Source organism: Notolepis coatsorum, assembly GCF_963971535.1.
Source record: "Notolepis coatsorum genome assembly, chromosome: 7".
Lineage (NCBI taxonomy): Eukaryota > Metazoa > Chordata > Actinopteri > Aulopiformes > Paralepididae > Notolepis > Notolepis coatsorum.
The window spans coordinates 178,206,181-178,221,147 of record NC_140171.1 but is presented as its reverse complement, the minus strand read 5'-3'; the positions used below and the strand labels follow the sequence as shown (position 1 = coordinate 178,221,147).

The 14,967-nt window shown below is 48.2% G+C and overlaps 1 protein-coding gene across 9 annotated transcripts in view; it reads left to right on the top strand.

Moving 5' to 3' along the window:
• The window catches only part of dazap1 (DAZ associated protein 1), a 60,061-nt gene that overhangs the window by 11,690 nt on the left and 33,404 nt on the right, over nt 1–14,967 (top strand). For 4 of the 9 annotated variants that reach the window (XM_084317924.1, XM_084317922.1, XM_084317929.1 and 1 more), the window contains exons 7-10: nt 4,535–4,617; nt 8,211–8,358; nt 10,971–11,010; nt 13,606–13,763. In XM_084317924.1, coding sequence (XP_084174050.1) covers nt 4,535–4,617; nt 8,211–8,358; nt 10,971–11,010; nt 13,606–13,763 — 429 coding nt within the window. The remainder of the gene's footprint in view (nt 1–4,534; nt 4,618–8,210; nt 8,359–10,970; nt 11,011–13,605; nt 13,764–14,967) is intronic. The other 5 variants (XM_084317927.1, XM_084317925.1, XM_084317926.1 and 2 more) reach the window with 4 other exon arrangements.

The following is a 14,967-nucleotide window of genomic DNA, read 5'->3' as shown; positions in this document are numbered from 1 at the left end:
TTTCATGACCTTGTTACTACTAGTAGTAGTCTGTAGGCGTCTTTCATGACCTTGTTACTACTAGTAGTAGTCTGTAGGCGTCTTTCATGACCTTGTTACTACTAGTAGTAGTCTGTAGGCGTCTTTCATGACCTTGTTACTACTAGTAGTAGTCTGTAGGCGTCTTTCATGACCTTGTTACTACTAGTAGGAGTCTGTAGGCGTCTTTCATGACCTTGTTACTACTAGTAGTAGTCTGTAGGCGTCTTTCATGACCTTGTTACTACTAGTAGTAGTCTGTAGGCGTCTTTCATGACCTTGTTACTACTAGTAGTAGTCTGTAGGCGTCTTTCATGACCTTGTTACTACTAGTAGTAGTCTGTAGGCGTCTTTCATGACCTTGTTACTACTAGTAGTAGTCTGTAGGCGTCTTTCATGACCTTGTTACTACTAGTAGTAGTCTGTAGGCGTCTTTCATGACCTTGTTACTACTAGTAGTAGTCTGTAGGCGTCTTTCATGACCTTGTTACTACTAGTAGTAGTCTGTAGGCGTCTTTCATGACCTTGTTACTACTAGTAGTAGTCTGTAGGCGTCTTTCATGACCTTGTTACTACTAGTAGTAGTCTGTAGGCGTCTTTCATGACCTTGTTACTACTAGTAGGAGTCTGTAGGCGTCTTTCATGACCTTGTTACTACTAGTAGTAGTCTGTAGGCGTCTTTCATGACCTTGTTACTACTAGTAGTAGTCTGTAGGCGTCTTTCATGACCTTGTTACTACTAGTAGTAGTCTGTAGGCGTCTTTCATGACCTTGTTACTACTAGTAGTAGTCTGTAGGCGTCTTTCATGACCTTGTTACTACTAGTAGTCTTTCATGACCTTGTTACTACTAGTAGTAGTCTGTAGGCGTCTTTCATGACCTTGTTACTACTAGTAGTAGTCTGTAGGCGTCTTTCATGACCTTGTTACTACTAGTAGTAGTCTGTAGGCGTCTTTCATGACCTTGTTACTACTAGTAGTAGTCTGTAGGCGTCTTTCATGACCTTGTTACTACTAGTAGTAGTCTGTAGGCGTCTTTCATGACCTTGTTACTACTAGTAGTAGTCTGTAGGCGTCTTTCATGACCTTGTTACTACTAGTAGGAGTCTGTAGGCGTCTTTCATGACCTTGTTACTACTAGTAGTAGTCTGTAGGCGTCTTTCATGACCTTGTTACTACTAGTAGTAGTCTGTAGGCGTCTTTCATGACCTTGTTACTACTAGTAGTAGTCTGTAGGCGTCTTTCATGACCTTGTTACTACTAGTAGTAGTCTGTAGGCGTCTTTCATGACCTTGTTACTACTAGTAGTCTTTCATGACCTTGTTACTACTAGTAGTAGTCTGTAGGCGTCTTTCATGACCTTGTTACTACTAGTAGTAGTCTGTAGGCGTCTTTCATGACCTTGTTACTACTAGTAGTAGTCTGTAGGCGTCTTTCATGACCTTGTTACTACTAGTAGTAGTCTGTAGGCGTCTTTCATGACCTTGTTACTACTAGTAGTAGTCTGTAGGCGTCTTTCATGACCTTGTTACTACTAGTAGTCTTTCATGACCTCACGGGACCTGATTAGTGTCTCTTCGTTCAGACTTTTCACATCCGCTAGATTTATCATCTTGTCTGAAGTGTTGGAAGTCGTCCCGATGACACAAAGTGAAATGTATTACCGTGGCTGATGCGGACTCATAGAGCTGGTTGTAAACCAGTGTATTTGTGTCCAAAGTAAGAGGCAGCCTTGTCTCTTGTTAATTCTCTTGATTTGTTTAATTCACAATGCATTAAGAATTTAATTTAATAAGAATATAATTCACATCGCTAACCTGTCAAATATTTGTTGGAGTGATGCTGATTTCAAAGTTGATTTATATATATATAGGACTGGCAAGGAGCGAATCCTTCAGATTGATTTTGTACAATGTGCTGTCTTTGCATTCAGAAGTTTCTTCTCCCAGGGGCGGTCAGGTGGCGTAGCGGAGATTGCGCTCGTCACCAACGCAATTGGCAGTATTAGGGGGTGGGAAGCTGGCGGGTGGGAATCTGGCGTTGTGGACAGCGACGCCTACAGGTCAGGTCTCGGCGCCTGCTCAGCGGGGCAGGACTTGGTGGAGATAGCGTGCCCTCCCACGCGCTACACTCCACCAATGAGAGGCCTCGCTGCCAAGTGAAAAGAGCGCCACTGGCTTGACGGCGCACGTCTCGGAGGAAGCGTGCGTTCAACATCAGGACACCCTTGTACCGACTCGTGGGAGAACATGCGTACAACAACCAGGTAGGGGAGGGGGGGAATTGGCACAACGACTAATTGGGACGGGGAGAAAATCGGAGAAAAAAAAAATATAAAAATAAGTTTCTTCTCCCTAGTTCTTGACATTGGGAATGGCCTTCCATCTTGTCCTACTGTCTGGTAGATGCGTCTCCTCAGAGGCCGTCCATCTTGTCCTACTGTCTGGTAGATGCGTCTCCTCAGAGGCCTTCCATCTTGTCCTACTGTCTGGTAGATGCGTCTCCTCAGAGGCCTTCAATCTTGTCCTACTGTCTGGTAGATGCGTCTCCTCAGAGGCCTTCCATCTTGTCCTACTGTCTGGTAGATGCGTCTCCTCAGAGGCCGTCCATCTTGTCCTACATACCATCTCACTGATGGCGCTCGCTGACCACCAGGGCATGGACTCCTCCTCCTTACACCCCATTCAGTCTGGTTTGGGGAGAAAACCAGAATAGTTTGTCATTTGAATTTAATTTGATGTATTGTAACAAATTACCATTACCTAATTTACGATAGTACTATAAACGACCTTCTCTTACTAAAATCACTAGACATTGGAATAAGTTTTCTTTATTTTTTATTTTATTTAGACATAATTGATATGTGTATCTTAAATAGTGTAGTGTGTGTTTTCCCGTATGTAGAAAGTTAAGTATCTTTGTAAGTAAGCCCTTTCTATTTTTTCTTTTTTCTGCCCCTCCTCCTCCTCCTCCTTGTGAATGGTTTGAATGTGATTAACGGTGTCTCTTAAGATTTGTCTTTCTCCTTTAGGTTATTGTGCATTGAGTGGTATCACAGAGGTACAGGCCAAATATAACAGTCCTTATCGTTCAGTTGGTCAAAATGGGGTCTGCACAAAGTTCCATCATACTTGGATGGAAAGGTTTGCTTCCAGTCTAGTAGTAGCAGATATTCAACGTCAGTGTAACCAAGACATGACACGATTAAAAAAAAAAAAAAAAAAAAAAAAAAAAATCTTTTTTGAGATGATCAATCTCATAAACTTGATTTAAAATGTAGATTAAGGACGGGTCGTTAATTTATGTTATTATTAGCTATAGATCACAAGGCTAGGGAACGCTTGGCAAGATATGAGAGGTTTCAAAGTCTCTGTGGTCTCCTAGGACATGTAATTGGAATCAGGTTAGCTCCCCAAGTGGAGATGCACTCACAACCCAATTCTGCCACGGAGAAAAGTTCATCAAATTGAAAGTGGATCACGGCAGTGGGGCTCTTAGCGGCAGGCGTGGCTTTGCCATCGTGGAGATGGTCTTCATGTGGAATAACCCCTCTAGATCTTGAATCTTCTTAACCCTTTCACTGCCACACGACAGCCGGTTAACCCTTTCACTGTGACGATACAGAAGGTTAGCCCTTTACTATCGCACAACCGACGGCGATGCTCCATCATTAGCATCATTAGCTCCGCATTTGCGGAGCTAATGATGCTAATGATGGAGCATCGCCGTCGGTTGTGTGATAGTAAAGGGCTAACCTTCTGTCGTGTGGCAGTGAAAGGGTTAAACGACGAACGCTTCATGTGGCCAAAATATATTTGTCGATGGGTGATTGTGAAATAATCTGGAGCAGGTTTTGTTGAGTTAGGACTTTGAGAGTAGAAATATTAACCCATGATGAACTTTGTGTATTCCCCATTGTGAAATCTAATAACATCAATAACGCGATGCACAGTCGGGGAAAACATAATGGCCTATATCTTTGTGTTGCTGTTTTGAGCAAATATTGTAATGTTCCATTGTAGGCTTATCCTGGCTGACTCAAAGCATATGACCACATTTGGGAAAGCTTGGGAGAAAGCTTTAAGACATTGTATAATTTCTGTTTCTCCATACTTTTGTTATGCATTAACAATGGCTGCTGCCAACGTGTGCTGCACAGCAATATACCAAAGGGCAGATCAAGGTGGGGTTTGGATGAAACGGCATGAAGTAACTGAACATAGTGTTGGTCTAACTGACATCCTGCTGCCCCCGCCCCTCCCCTTAGACCTAACCCCTTAACGTGGAATTTGAATATTGCCGTTGTCTGGTATCCATTGTATAATTGTGTCGAGCCCTCACCTGGACCGGTGTTATCTGGGACGTGTGTTGTCCTGTCAGCCTGCGACGTCATCCCAACCCCAGGAGCCTCGCGCTCCGTCTTGACGGACCCTCACTCTTGCTGACCCCAATACTGTTCTCCATCTTGTGTTGTCACAACACCCTGCTGCCTTGATTCACTCTTGGTCGTTGGCTAGGTTTTGGATTTATTACTTTCGAGGCCGAACAATCAGTGGACCAGGCTGTCAACATGCATTTTCACGACATCATGGGCAAAAAAGTGTGTAGTTGTAGTTTTATTTTACCCTCGAGACGAAACGGAGGCTTGGGCGACAGTTTGGGATGTACTGCTTGAAGCTTTTACAGTAGTCGTAGCCTTTCTCTTAGTGGCCGCCACTTAATTGATGCCTGTCATAAAGACTAGATACCGGTATGTGAAGGATTCATCACCGGTGCCTCATACAGCACTGTTCTCAATTGTTCCTCATCTATCCTCTTTGTGGTAGTTAACAAACCTGTACAAAAAAATTGCGAACCAGCCACAAAAAAATAAAAATAATATTTGTGCTCCACTGGCGTTCATAGCCTTTTTATTCAGAAAAGACTCTGATACTGTGTTCAGCTTCTTTCGTCGCCCAAGGCTTTGTTTAATTGGACCTCTCCTTTAGGTTGTAAACCAGTGTATTAGATCTTGGAACATTAAAGTTATGTTTTGGCCCTCTGGGAGGTGCTGGTAACGGGGCTGTAACTGTTGAAGAGAAGAGATCAGTCTCTAATGCTTACAGAATTTTTCAACCACCCCCCCCCCCAAACAAAACACCTAAAGGATTGGTCTTATATCAGTTATTTTTTTTATAAAAAAAAATTCCCCTTCTGTTATTTTGTTGGCAGGTCACTTATTTTTTTAGTTATATGCCAACATGTTTTTTGGAAAAGTTTAACAAAAATCTCAACTAAGTGACCTCAGTTGAGGAATCTCCATACTGTGTCGATCAGTTCTGAGAACTAAAGTGGGAGGGCCTTGTTAAAGGGCTGGTTAGGATCTATCTAAGCACACAAAGTCTTCAATGGCAGCTAAAGCTCTTACTCATTCATTTTTTCCTCCCAGTGGAGACATTTCGTAATTGGGTGCCTAAAGCCACAGTTCTGAGACGCCACAAGAGACCCTGTACACAACCTGTTCCCTGTCCCCCATCCAGATGCTAATGATTTGTACAACCTCTTCCCTGTCCCCCATCCAGACGCTAATGATCAAGCCACGCTGTAGCCGTGTAGGGTACGCTCTCAGCCATAGCCACCGTAAATTATTCAACTCCGTTCCATCCTCTTCCCATGCCCAGGTTCCATTTTAATTTGAAAACCCTAGCCCTAGAAATATGACAACCGAAGAAGACCCATGGGTACATGGGCATATGTGTGGTTTTCAAAGTTATTTTTTTTATCCACTTTTTCCTCCTATTTTTTCTGTATTTTCCTCTCATCCCAATTTAGTCGTTATGCCAATTCCCCCCTCCCCTTCCTGGTCGTTGCCCCCCACTGGTCGGTCTAGGGAGCCCTGAAGTCATCACATGTCCCCTCCGAGACATAGGAGACAGCCAGCAGCCTCTTTTCACCTGCCAGCGCGGACTCTCATTGGTGAGGTGTAACGTGTGGGAGGCTCACACTACCCTCACCATCTCCCTCCCTCGCTGTGCGCGCGCCCTGACCGACCTGTAGGAGTCGCTGTTTACAACGACCAGATTACCACCCACCGGCTTCCCTCCCGCTGACACTGCCAATTGTGTCAGTATGACGACCAGCCAAGCCGGAGGCACCAGTGTCTCTGCGGTGGTAGACGGACGCTTAGTCCGCTGTGCTACCCGGCCACCCGTGGTTTTCAAAGTTTTAACACTTCCTGACCTCATTAAATATATCTTCTCCCCGTGATGCAGCCCTACCTGTATGTTCTCCCCGTGATGCAGCCCTACCTGTATGTTCTCCCCGTGATGCAGCCCTACCTGTATGTTCTCCCCGTGATGCAGCCCTACCTGTATGTTCTCCCCGTGATGCAGCCCTACCTGTATGTTCTCCCCGTGATGCAGCCCTACCTGTATGTTCTCCCCGTGATGCAGCCCTACCTGTATGTTCTCCCCGTGATGCAGCCCTACCTGTATGTTCTCCCCGTGATGCAGCCCTACCTGTATGTTCTCCCCGTGATGCAGCCCTACCTGTATGTTCTCCCCGTGATGCAGCCCTACCTGTATGTTCTCCCCGTGATGCAGCCCTACCTGTTTGTTCTCCCCCACAACTCTCCTTGGCTTTGTCCTGGTTTCCAGCAGGAATCCAAGCTCGACTTGGGCCATTGTTCTTGGGTTGACATTACCTCGCGCTGGGACTTGGGGAGGCTGGGAGATATAAAGTTACACAATTAGAAATTGGAGCACATCAAACTGTGGAACGGATCCCAGCTCCGCTGTTGGGGAGTGTGCAGAAGTCATGGCATCCATCACTCCCAGCTGTGATGCCCACGGGAGCAGAGCGCCCAGGTAGCTGTGCTCGCGGCGGCCGCTGACGGAACCATGTGCGTGTAATTAGGTCGACAGAGAAGGAAGAGGGGAGGCAGGGAAAGTGGCACCACCTTAAAGCAGGGACGAATTTGCGATTCGCTTTCCTCCTGCAAGGTGACCCCAATAACTCAACCCCTAGTCTATTTATGTTCAGCTCCCCTTTAGTTTTCAGCCCATTTCTTTGCTCTGGTTACCTGCTGCTGTCTTTAGTTTGGTTACAGCTATGAAAGTTAGCTCTAACGCTATATGTAGGGTTGGGTACTGTTCCCATTTGAACGGATAACGGTACCTGTATTCAGAATCGGTACCCAACGGTACCTTTTTTCGGTACTTGACTCTCTCTGTAATAACACATTTTTATTGTTGTAACACACCACACAAAATAAATGGCATGATCATGTATTGTGTTTTTAAATGTTTAAATATCAACATTATCTGGCCGTCCTCAGTCAATATGATCGAACTCCTCTGACCTCGTCTGGTCTTTCCAAAAGACCCAAGAGACGGGACAGTAATATATATATTTGTGGAACAGGCTCCCTCTTGTCTAGTATATTACACTCTTGGGTACAGTTCGGTACCCAACCCTAGCCATACGGTCTCATGACGACAGCGAGGGCTCCCCATAACCTCCACCGTTCACTGTCCCAATAGTTCTGCTTTTTGACTTTACAGAGAACAAATGTTACATGCATAATATTTTGTAAAGGGTTGTCAGTCGATTAAACCTTGTTGAAAGATCTCTCATTTGACACAGTATGAAGGTTCCATTTTTTAAATTGATATTTCAAATTGACTGTTCATTTGTATTTTCTGCATGTTTACCTTGTATTCCGTTAGATCTGAGATACAAATCTCTTTCTACATCCATTCCCCTCTAATAATAATAATGGCTTGAATTTATATAGCGCCTTTCTTGGAAAGGTAAGTTTTAACCTTCCATTTAGATGTTTTTATCAAATATAGGACAGTTAATTCCAGGAAAATGGAATTCTATGTTTCTCAGGTATACCTCAAGACATATTGATCCAAAGATGATTTTACAATCCACAATACTTTTATTATGATTTACATGTATGGTATTTTCTATCGATATTATTTGGCTCATATGAAGCATTTCCCTGTTGGACATGACGTACCTGAGAAACATAGTTGTACAGTTCTCCTACATTACACCGTGATATTTATTATATAACGGCCCTACATTGATCACAGATAAGTAGAGCAAAACCTTTTCAAAACTGCCCCAAAATGTCAGTGTTAGGACAGGGATTTCAGGGACCATATACTGGCCTTGCAAAATGTCCCCTCTTTGTCCTTTGTCCAGGTGGAAGTGAAGAAGGCGGAGCCTCGTGACAGCAAAGCTCCCAACCAGCTCGGCCCCGGCCAATGGGGGCCCAGGGCCATCTTGAGTGCAGCTAACGGTTGGACGGCACAACCTGCCCAGGGCTGGCAACAGACTTACGGGCCACAGGGTGAGTGGGGTTGGCCCTGACCCTAACACAGGGCTGGCACCAGACTTACGGGCCACAGGGTGAGTGGGGTTAGCCCTGACCCCTGACCCTAACACAGGGCTGGCACCAGACTTACGGGCCACAGGGTGAGTGGGGTTGGCCCTGACCCCTGACCCTAACACAGGGCTGGCACCAGACTTACGGGCCACAGGGTGAGTGGGGTTGGCCCTGACCCCTGACCCTAACACAGGGCTGGCACCAGACTTACGGGCCACAGGGTGAGTGGGGTTAGCCCTGACCCCTGACCCTAACACAGGGCTGGCACCAGACTTACGGGCCACAGGGTGAGTGGGGTTGGCCCTGACCCCTGACCCTAACACAGGGCTGGCACCAGACTTACGGGCCACAGGGTGAGTGGGGTTAGCCCTGACCCTAACACAGGGCTGGCACCAGACTTACGGGCCACAGGGTGAGTGGGGTTGGCCCTGACCCCTGACCCTAACACAGGGCTGGCACCAGACTTACGGGCCACAGGGTGAGTGGGGTTGGCCCTGACCCCTGACCCTAACACAGGGCTGGCACCAGACTTACGGGCCACAGGGTGAGTGGGGTTAGCCCTGACCCCTGACCCTAACACAGGGCTGGCACCAGACTTACGGGCCACAGGGTGAGTGGGGTTAGCCCTGACCCCTGACCCTAACACAGGGCTGGCACCAGACTTACGGGCCACAGGCCACTTTAAAGCGTTGGCCTTTCAACCACACCGTACACGGCGCCCTCTGGCGCTGAATGAGTTAACATGCAGCATCTGGCTCGGTGTTTAATTGGACCTCTCCTTTAGGTTGTAAACCAGTGTATTAGATCTTGGAACATTAAAGTTATGTTTTGGCCCTCTGGGAGGTGCTGGTAACGGAGCTGTAACTGTTGAAGAGAAGAGATCAGTCTCTAATGCTTTTTGATTGATTGAATGAAAACTTTATTAACAGATTGCAGAATGGGTACAGTACAGTACGGCTCAATACACACAATTGTTAAGGGGATGCAGACCTGAGAAATACTTTCGTCTTGTTTACATCAGGGTCCCCCATTTTCAATTCATAATGAATTTTAAGTAAGGGTGCAACTTGCTCCGTGCAATCCATTCTTTGTGGATCTAGCCCAAAGTGTTAATGTGTTACTAATAGTCAGAAATTGGTTTTAACACTTTCAGTGAAAAAAAACTGATTACCCCAAGACTGGTAAAATAGATTCCTTACCTCAGATCAGATGTTCTCCAAAAAGATTATTCCAATTCCTGATCGCCATTCCAAATATCGATCGCGTTTATTGATCCAACGTTGGGTACTGGAAACACGTATTCCACGCTGTTCTGAGGGTCGGCGATGAATGCAATTGGCTCGGGTTACATGCCTGATAAGTAAAATGTGGATTCCGGATTATTTTTTTCCCATCCATTTCTTCAGTCCAATCCAATGGGTGCAATACCATCCGGAGAGACGATAGGGGGCGGTATTTTCCCTGTTCGAGCTCAGAGAGAGTCCCAGTGGTAACGTGAGGCTAGATTGATGAAAAATGAATGGAAATCGCTAATAAAAAAAATAACGATTAAAAAAAAATATATATATAGATTTCTCGTGGCTGGCACTCAACGCATGGCATGAAATAACGAGATTTCTCGTGGCTGGCACTCAAAGTGTTAAGCCATAAATATTGGATCCGATTTTTTTCTATAAAAACAGCATTTAAAAGTGAATTGTATCCTTTTTTAAATGCCCTTTTTAAAACGAGAAATAGTGCTTGGAAAAGTACTTGAAAGTCCTTGAATTTAATTTTGCACCGTCTGTGGGAACCCTGCTGGAAGCACTCAATAGGTTGAGTGAGTGGGGTTACTATCGAAAGGCAGCCAATTCAAAACTATTGGTTGATCGGGGGCAAGGTGCCACGACGTGCACGCGAGGGGTTAATATATACCTGCTATATTATACTTACACACCTGCACATAACCCTTAGCTCTGTATGATTGCATGTACAAATGCTGTATATACATATATATAATATATATATTTATTCTCACCACATATATACCTATCCACACCTGTATTTATCTGTACATATCTGTAGATAGTATATCTGTACATATCCTACTCTTACTAGTTACACTGCTGGTCAGTATGACTTACTACCATAGTGTCTTTATACCTGTATCACTGTACATATTAATACTATATCTATATCTGTACATATCTCTTACCTACTCTTACTAGTTACACTGCTGGTCAGTATGACTTACTACCATAGTGTCTTTACACCTGTATCACTGTACATATTACACTACAACTCTGCACATACACCTGATCAGCACTACACTCAGTAGTACTCATTTGTATATTTTGTACCCAGTTTAATCACCTGTACATGGCTGTTGCACATTTACGCTACATTTGCACTCTGGTTGGATGGCAAACTTATTTTTGTTGTACTGTATGATGACAATACATTTGAATCTAATCTAATCTAATTGCACTTTTGTGATTCGCAAACTTGTTTCTGTGATCATCATTTGTTTCCCCGAGGGGGGAGTTTATCTGCCCCCGATCTCTAACCGTCCTCTCCCTGTCTCTCTGTCTCGTCAGCAGCAGGAGTGTGGGTGTCCACCACCGGCCAGCCCATAGGTGAGTGTTGAGCGTTCCCTCTGGAGCCTTCGTTGAACTCTTGTGTGACCGACCGGTCATGTGACTGAGTCTGATACAAACGGAGCCCACGTCATGTGACCGTTCACTGGGGCTGTTTACCCAATAGTTGGACGCTTCGAAGCTTCACTCATAACGTTGACGTTCAAAAATTCAAAATCAACATTCAAAAAATGTGTATTAACCCTTTCACTGCCACACGACAGAAGGTTAGCCCTTTACTGTCACACAACCGACGGCCATGCTCCATCATTAGCATCATTAGCTCCGCATAAATGCGGAGCTAATGATGCTAATGATGGAGCATGGCCGTCGGTTGTGTGATAGTAAAGGGCTAACCTTCTGTATCGTCACAGTGAAAGTTAACCGGCTGTCGTGTGGCAGTGAAAGGGTTAAAAAAAGATTTGTCTATTCATTCTGTTTAAACCAATGGGGGGTTTCTTCACAGTTGCAGATAAAGATAAGGCTACACTAATATTATAGTATAAGACTTGTCATAAAAATGTAAATAAAAACATTTATCATAAATAATCGACCAAATGTCCATTTAGGAACACAGATGATCAGTTCCCTTCGCTCACTGATAACTTGCTGTTTGAAACAGATGGCAGGCTTGAGATGCTCCTCGCCTCCCTCTGATACTGGTGAGGCTGTGTCCCGTACCACCACCTCCAGCCTCAGGGGGCGCTGTGTCCCGTACCACCACCTCCAGCCCCCAGCGCTGTGTCTCGTACCACCACCTCCAGCCCCCAGCGCTGTGTCTCGTACCACCACCTCCAGCCCCCAGCGCTGTGTCTCGTACCACCACCTCCACCTCCAGCCCCCAGCGCTGTGTCTCGTACCACCACCTCCAGCCCCCAGCGCTGTGTCTCGTACCACCACCTCCACCTCCAGCCCCCAGCGCTGTGTCTCGTGTCACCACCTCCAGCCTCAGCCCCCAGCGCTGTGTCTCGTACCACCACCTCCACCTCCAGCCCCCAGTGCTGTGTCTCGTACCTCCACCTCCACCTCCAGCCTCAGCCCTCAGCGCTGTGTCTCGTACCACCACCTCCAGCCTCAGCCCCCAGCGCTGTGTCTCGTACCACCACCTCCACCTCCAGCCCCCAGCGCTGTGTCTCATGTCACCACCTCCACCTCCAGCCCCCAGTGCTGTGTCTCGTACCTCCACCTCCACCTCCAGCCTCAGCCCTCAGCGCTGTGTCTCGTACCTCCACCTCCAGCCTCAGCCCCCAGTGCTGTGTCTCGTACCACCACCTCCACCTCCAGCCCCCAGCGCTGTGTCTCATGTCACCACCTCCACCTCCAGCCCCCAGCGCTGTGTCTCATGTCACCACCTCCACCTCCAGCCTCAGCGCTGTGTCTCGTACCTCCACCTCCACCTCCAGCCTCAGCGCTGTGTCTCGTACCTCCACCTCCACCTCCAGCCTCAGCGCTGTGTCTCGTACCACCACCTCCACCTCCAGCCTCAGCCCCCAGCGCTGTGTCTCGTACCACCACCACCACCTCCACCTCCAGCCCCCAGCGCTGCGTCTCGTGTCACCACCTCCACCTCCAGCCCCCAGCGCTGTGTCTCGTACCACCACCTCCACCTCCAGCCCCCAGCGCTGCGTCTCGTACCACCACCTCCACCTCCAGCGCTGTGTCTCGTACCACCACCTCCACCTCCAGCCCCCAGCGCTGCGTCTCGTACCACCACCTCCAGCCTCAGCCCCCAGCGCTGTGTCTCGTACCACCACCTCCACCTCCAGCCCCCAGCGCTGTGTCTCGTACCTCCACCTCCACCTCCAGCCCCCAGCGCTGTGTCTCGTACCTCCACCTCCAGCCTCAGCCCCCAGCGCTGTGTCTCGTACCACCACCTCCACCTCCAGCCTCAGCCCCCAGCGCTGTGTCTCGTACCACCACCTCCACCTCCAGCCCCCAGCGCTGTGTCTCGTACCTCCACCTCCAGCCCCCAGCGCTGTGTCTCGTACCACCACCTCCACCTCCAGCCCCCAGCGCTGTGTCTCGTACCTCCACCTCCAGCCCCCAGCGCTGTGTCTCGTACCACCACCTCCAGCCTCAGCCCCCAGCGCTGTGTCTCGTACCACCACCTCCAGCCCCCAGCGCTGTGTCTCGTACCACCACCTCCAGCCTCAGCCCCCAGCGCTGTGTCTCGTACCACCACCTCCACCTCCAGCCCCCAGCGCTGTGTCTCGTACCACCACCTCCAGCCTCAGCCCCCAGCGCTGTGTCTCGTACCTCCACCTCCACCTCCAGCCCCCAGCGCTGTGTCTCGTACCACCACCTCCACCTCCAGCCCCCAGCGCTGTGTCTCGTACCACCACCTCCAGCCTCAGCCCCCAGCGCTGTGTCTCGTACCACCACCTCCACCTCCAGCCCCCAGCGCTGTGTCTCGTACCACCACCTCCACCTCCAGCCCCCAGCGCTGTGTCTCGTACCACCACCTCCAGCCTCAGCCCCCAGCGCTCACTAAACCTCCCTCTAAACATCCATGGGAACTAAACCTGTAATTCACTGAATGCTTGTTGTGCACTTGAGTTGAAAAGGTATTATAATGAGAATGTGTTCCCTCTATTGGCCTAGCCGGGTACGGACCTGCGTTAACAGCGGGCAGGGGAGCCCCGGCCCAGCCTCCCTCACCCTTCAACGCGTTCCTGGTCACCGCGGCTCCGGCGGGGGGCTTCGCGGCCCCTCAGGGGTACCCTCAGCAGGCGTACAGCACGACACCTCAGTTTGGTCAGTCTACACCTTCACTTTCTGTCTTAAATGAGCTGTACGTGGTGTGTGTTCTGTTCAAATGAGTGGTCTACATGTTAAAATAATAGCTCTAAATGCATCACTGATATAGAGTGTCTGGTCAGTAACATGGGTCTCCCAGTCCCTCCACTCTGCAGTAAACAGTCATCACTGATATAGAGTGTCTGGTCAGTAACATGGGTCTCCCAGTCCCTCCACTCTGCAGTAAACAGTCATCACTGATACAGAGTGTCTGGTCAGTAACATGGGTCTCCCAGTCCCTCCTCTCTGCAGTAAACAGTCATCACTGATATAGTGTCTGGTCAGTAACATGGGTCTCTCAGTCCCTCCACTCTGCAGTAAACAGCCATCACTGATACAGAGTGTCTGGTCAGTAATATGGGTCTCCCAGTCCCTCCGCTCTGCAGTAAACGGCCATCTCTGATACAGAGTGTCTGGTCAGTAACATGGGTCTCCCAGTCCCTCCGCTCTGCAGTAAACGGCCATCTCTGATATAGAGTGTCTGGTCAGTAACATGGGTCTCCCAGTCCCTCCACTCTGCAGTAAACAGTCATCACTGATATAGAGTGTCTGGTCAGTAACATGGGTCTCCCAGTCCCTCCGCTCTGCAGTAAACAGTCATCACTGATATAGAGTGTCTGGTCAGTAACATGGGTCTCCCAGTCCCTCCGCTCTGCAGTAAACGGCCATCTCTGATATAGAGTGTCTGGTCAGTAACATGGGTCTCCCAGTCCCTCCTGCTCTGCAGTAAACAGCCATCTCTGATATAGAGTGTCTGGTCAGTAACATGGGTCTCCCAGTCCCTCCACTCTGCAGTAAACCGACATCACTGATATAGAGTGTCTGGTCAGTAACATGGGTCTCCCAGTCCCTCCGCTCTGCAGTAAACCGACATCACTGATATATAGTGTCTGGTCAGTAACATGGGTCTCCCAGTCCCTCCGCTCTGCAGTAAACCGACATCACTGATATATAGTGTCTGGTCAGTAACATGGGTCTCCCAGTCCCTCCACTCTGCAGTAAACCGACATCACTGATATATAGTGTCTGGTCAGTAACATGGGTCTCCCAGTCCCTCCGCTCTGCAGTAAACGGCCATCTCTGATATAGAGTGTCTGGTCAGTAACATGGGTCTCCCAGTCCCTCCGCTCTGCAGTAAACCGACATCACTGATATATAGTGT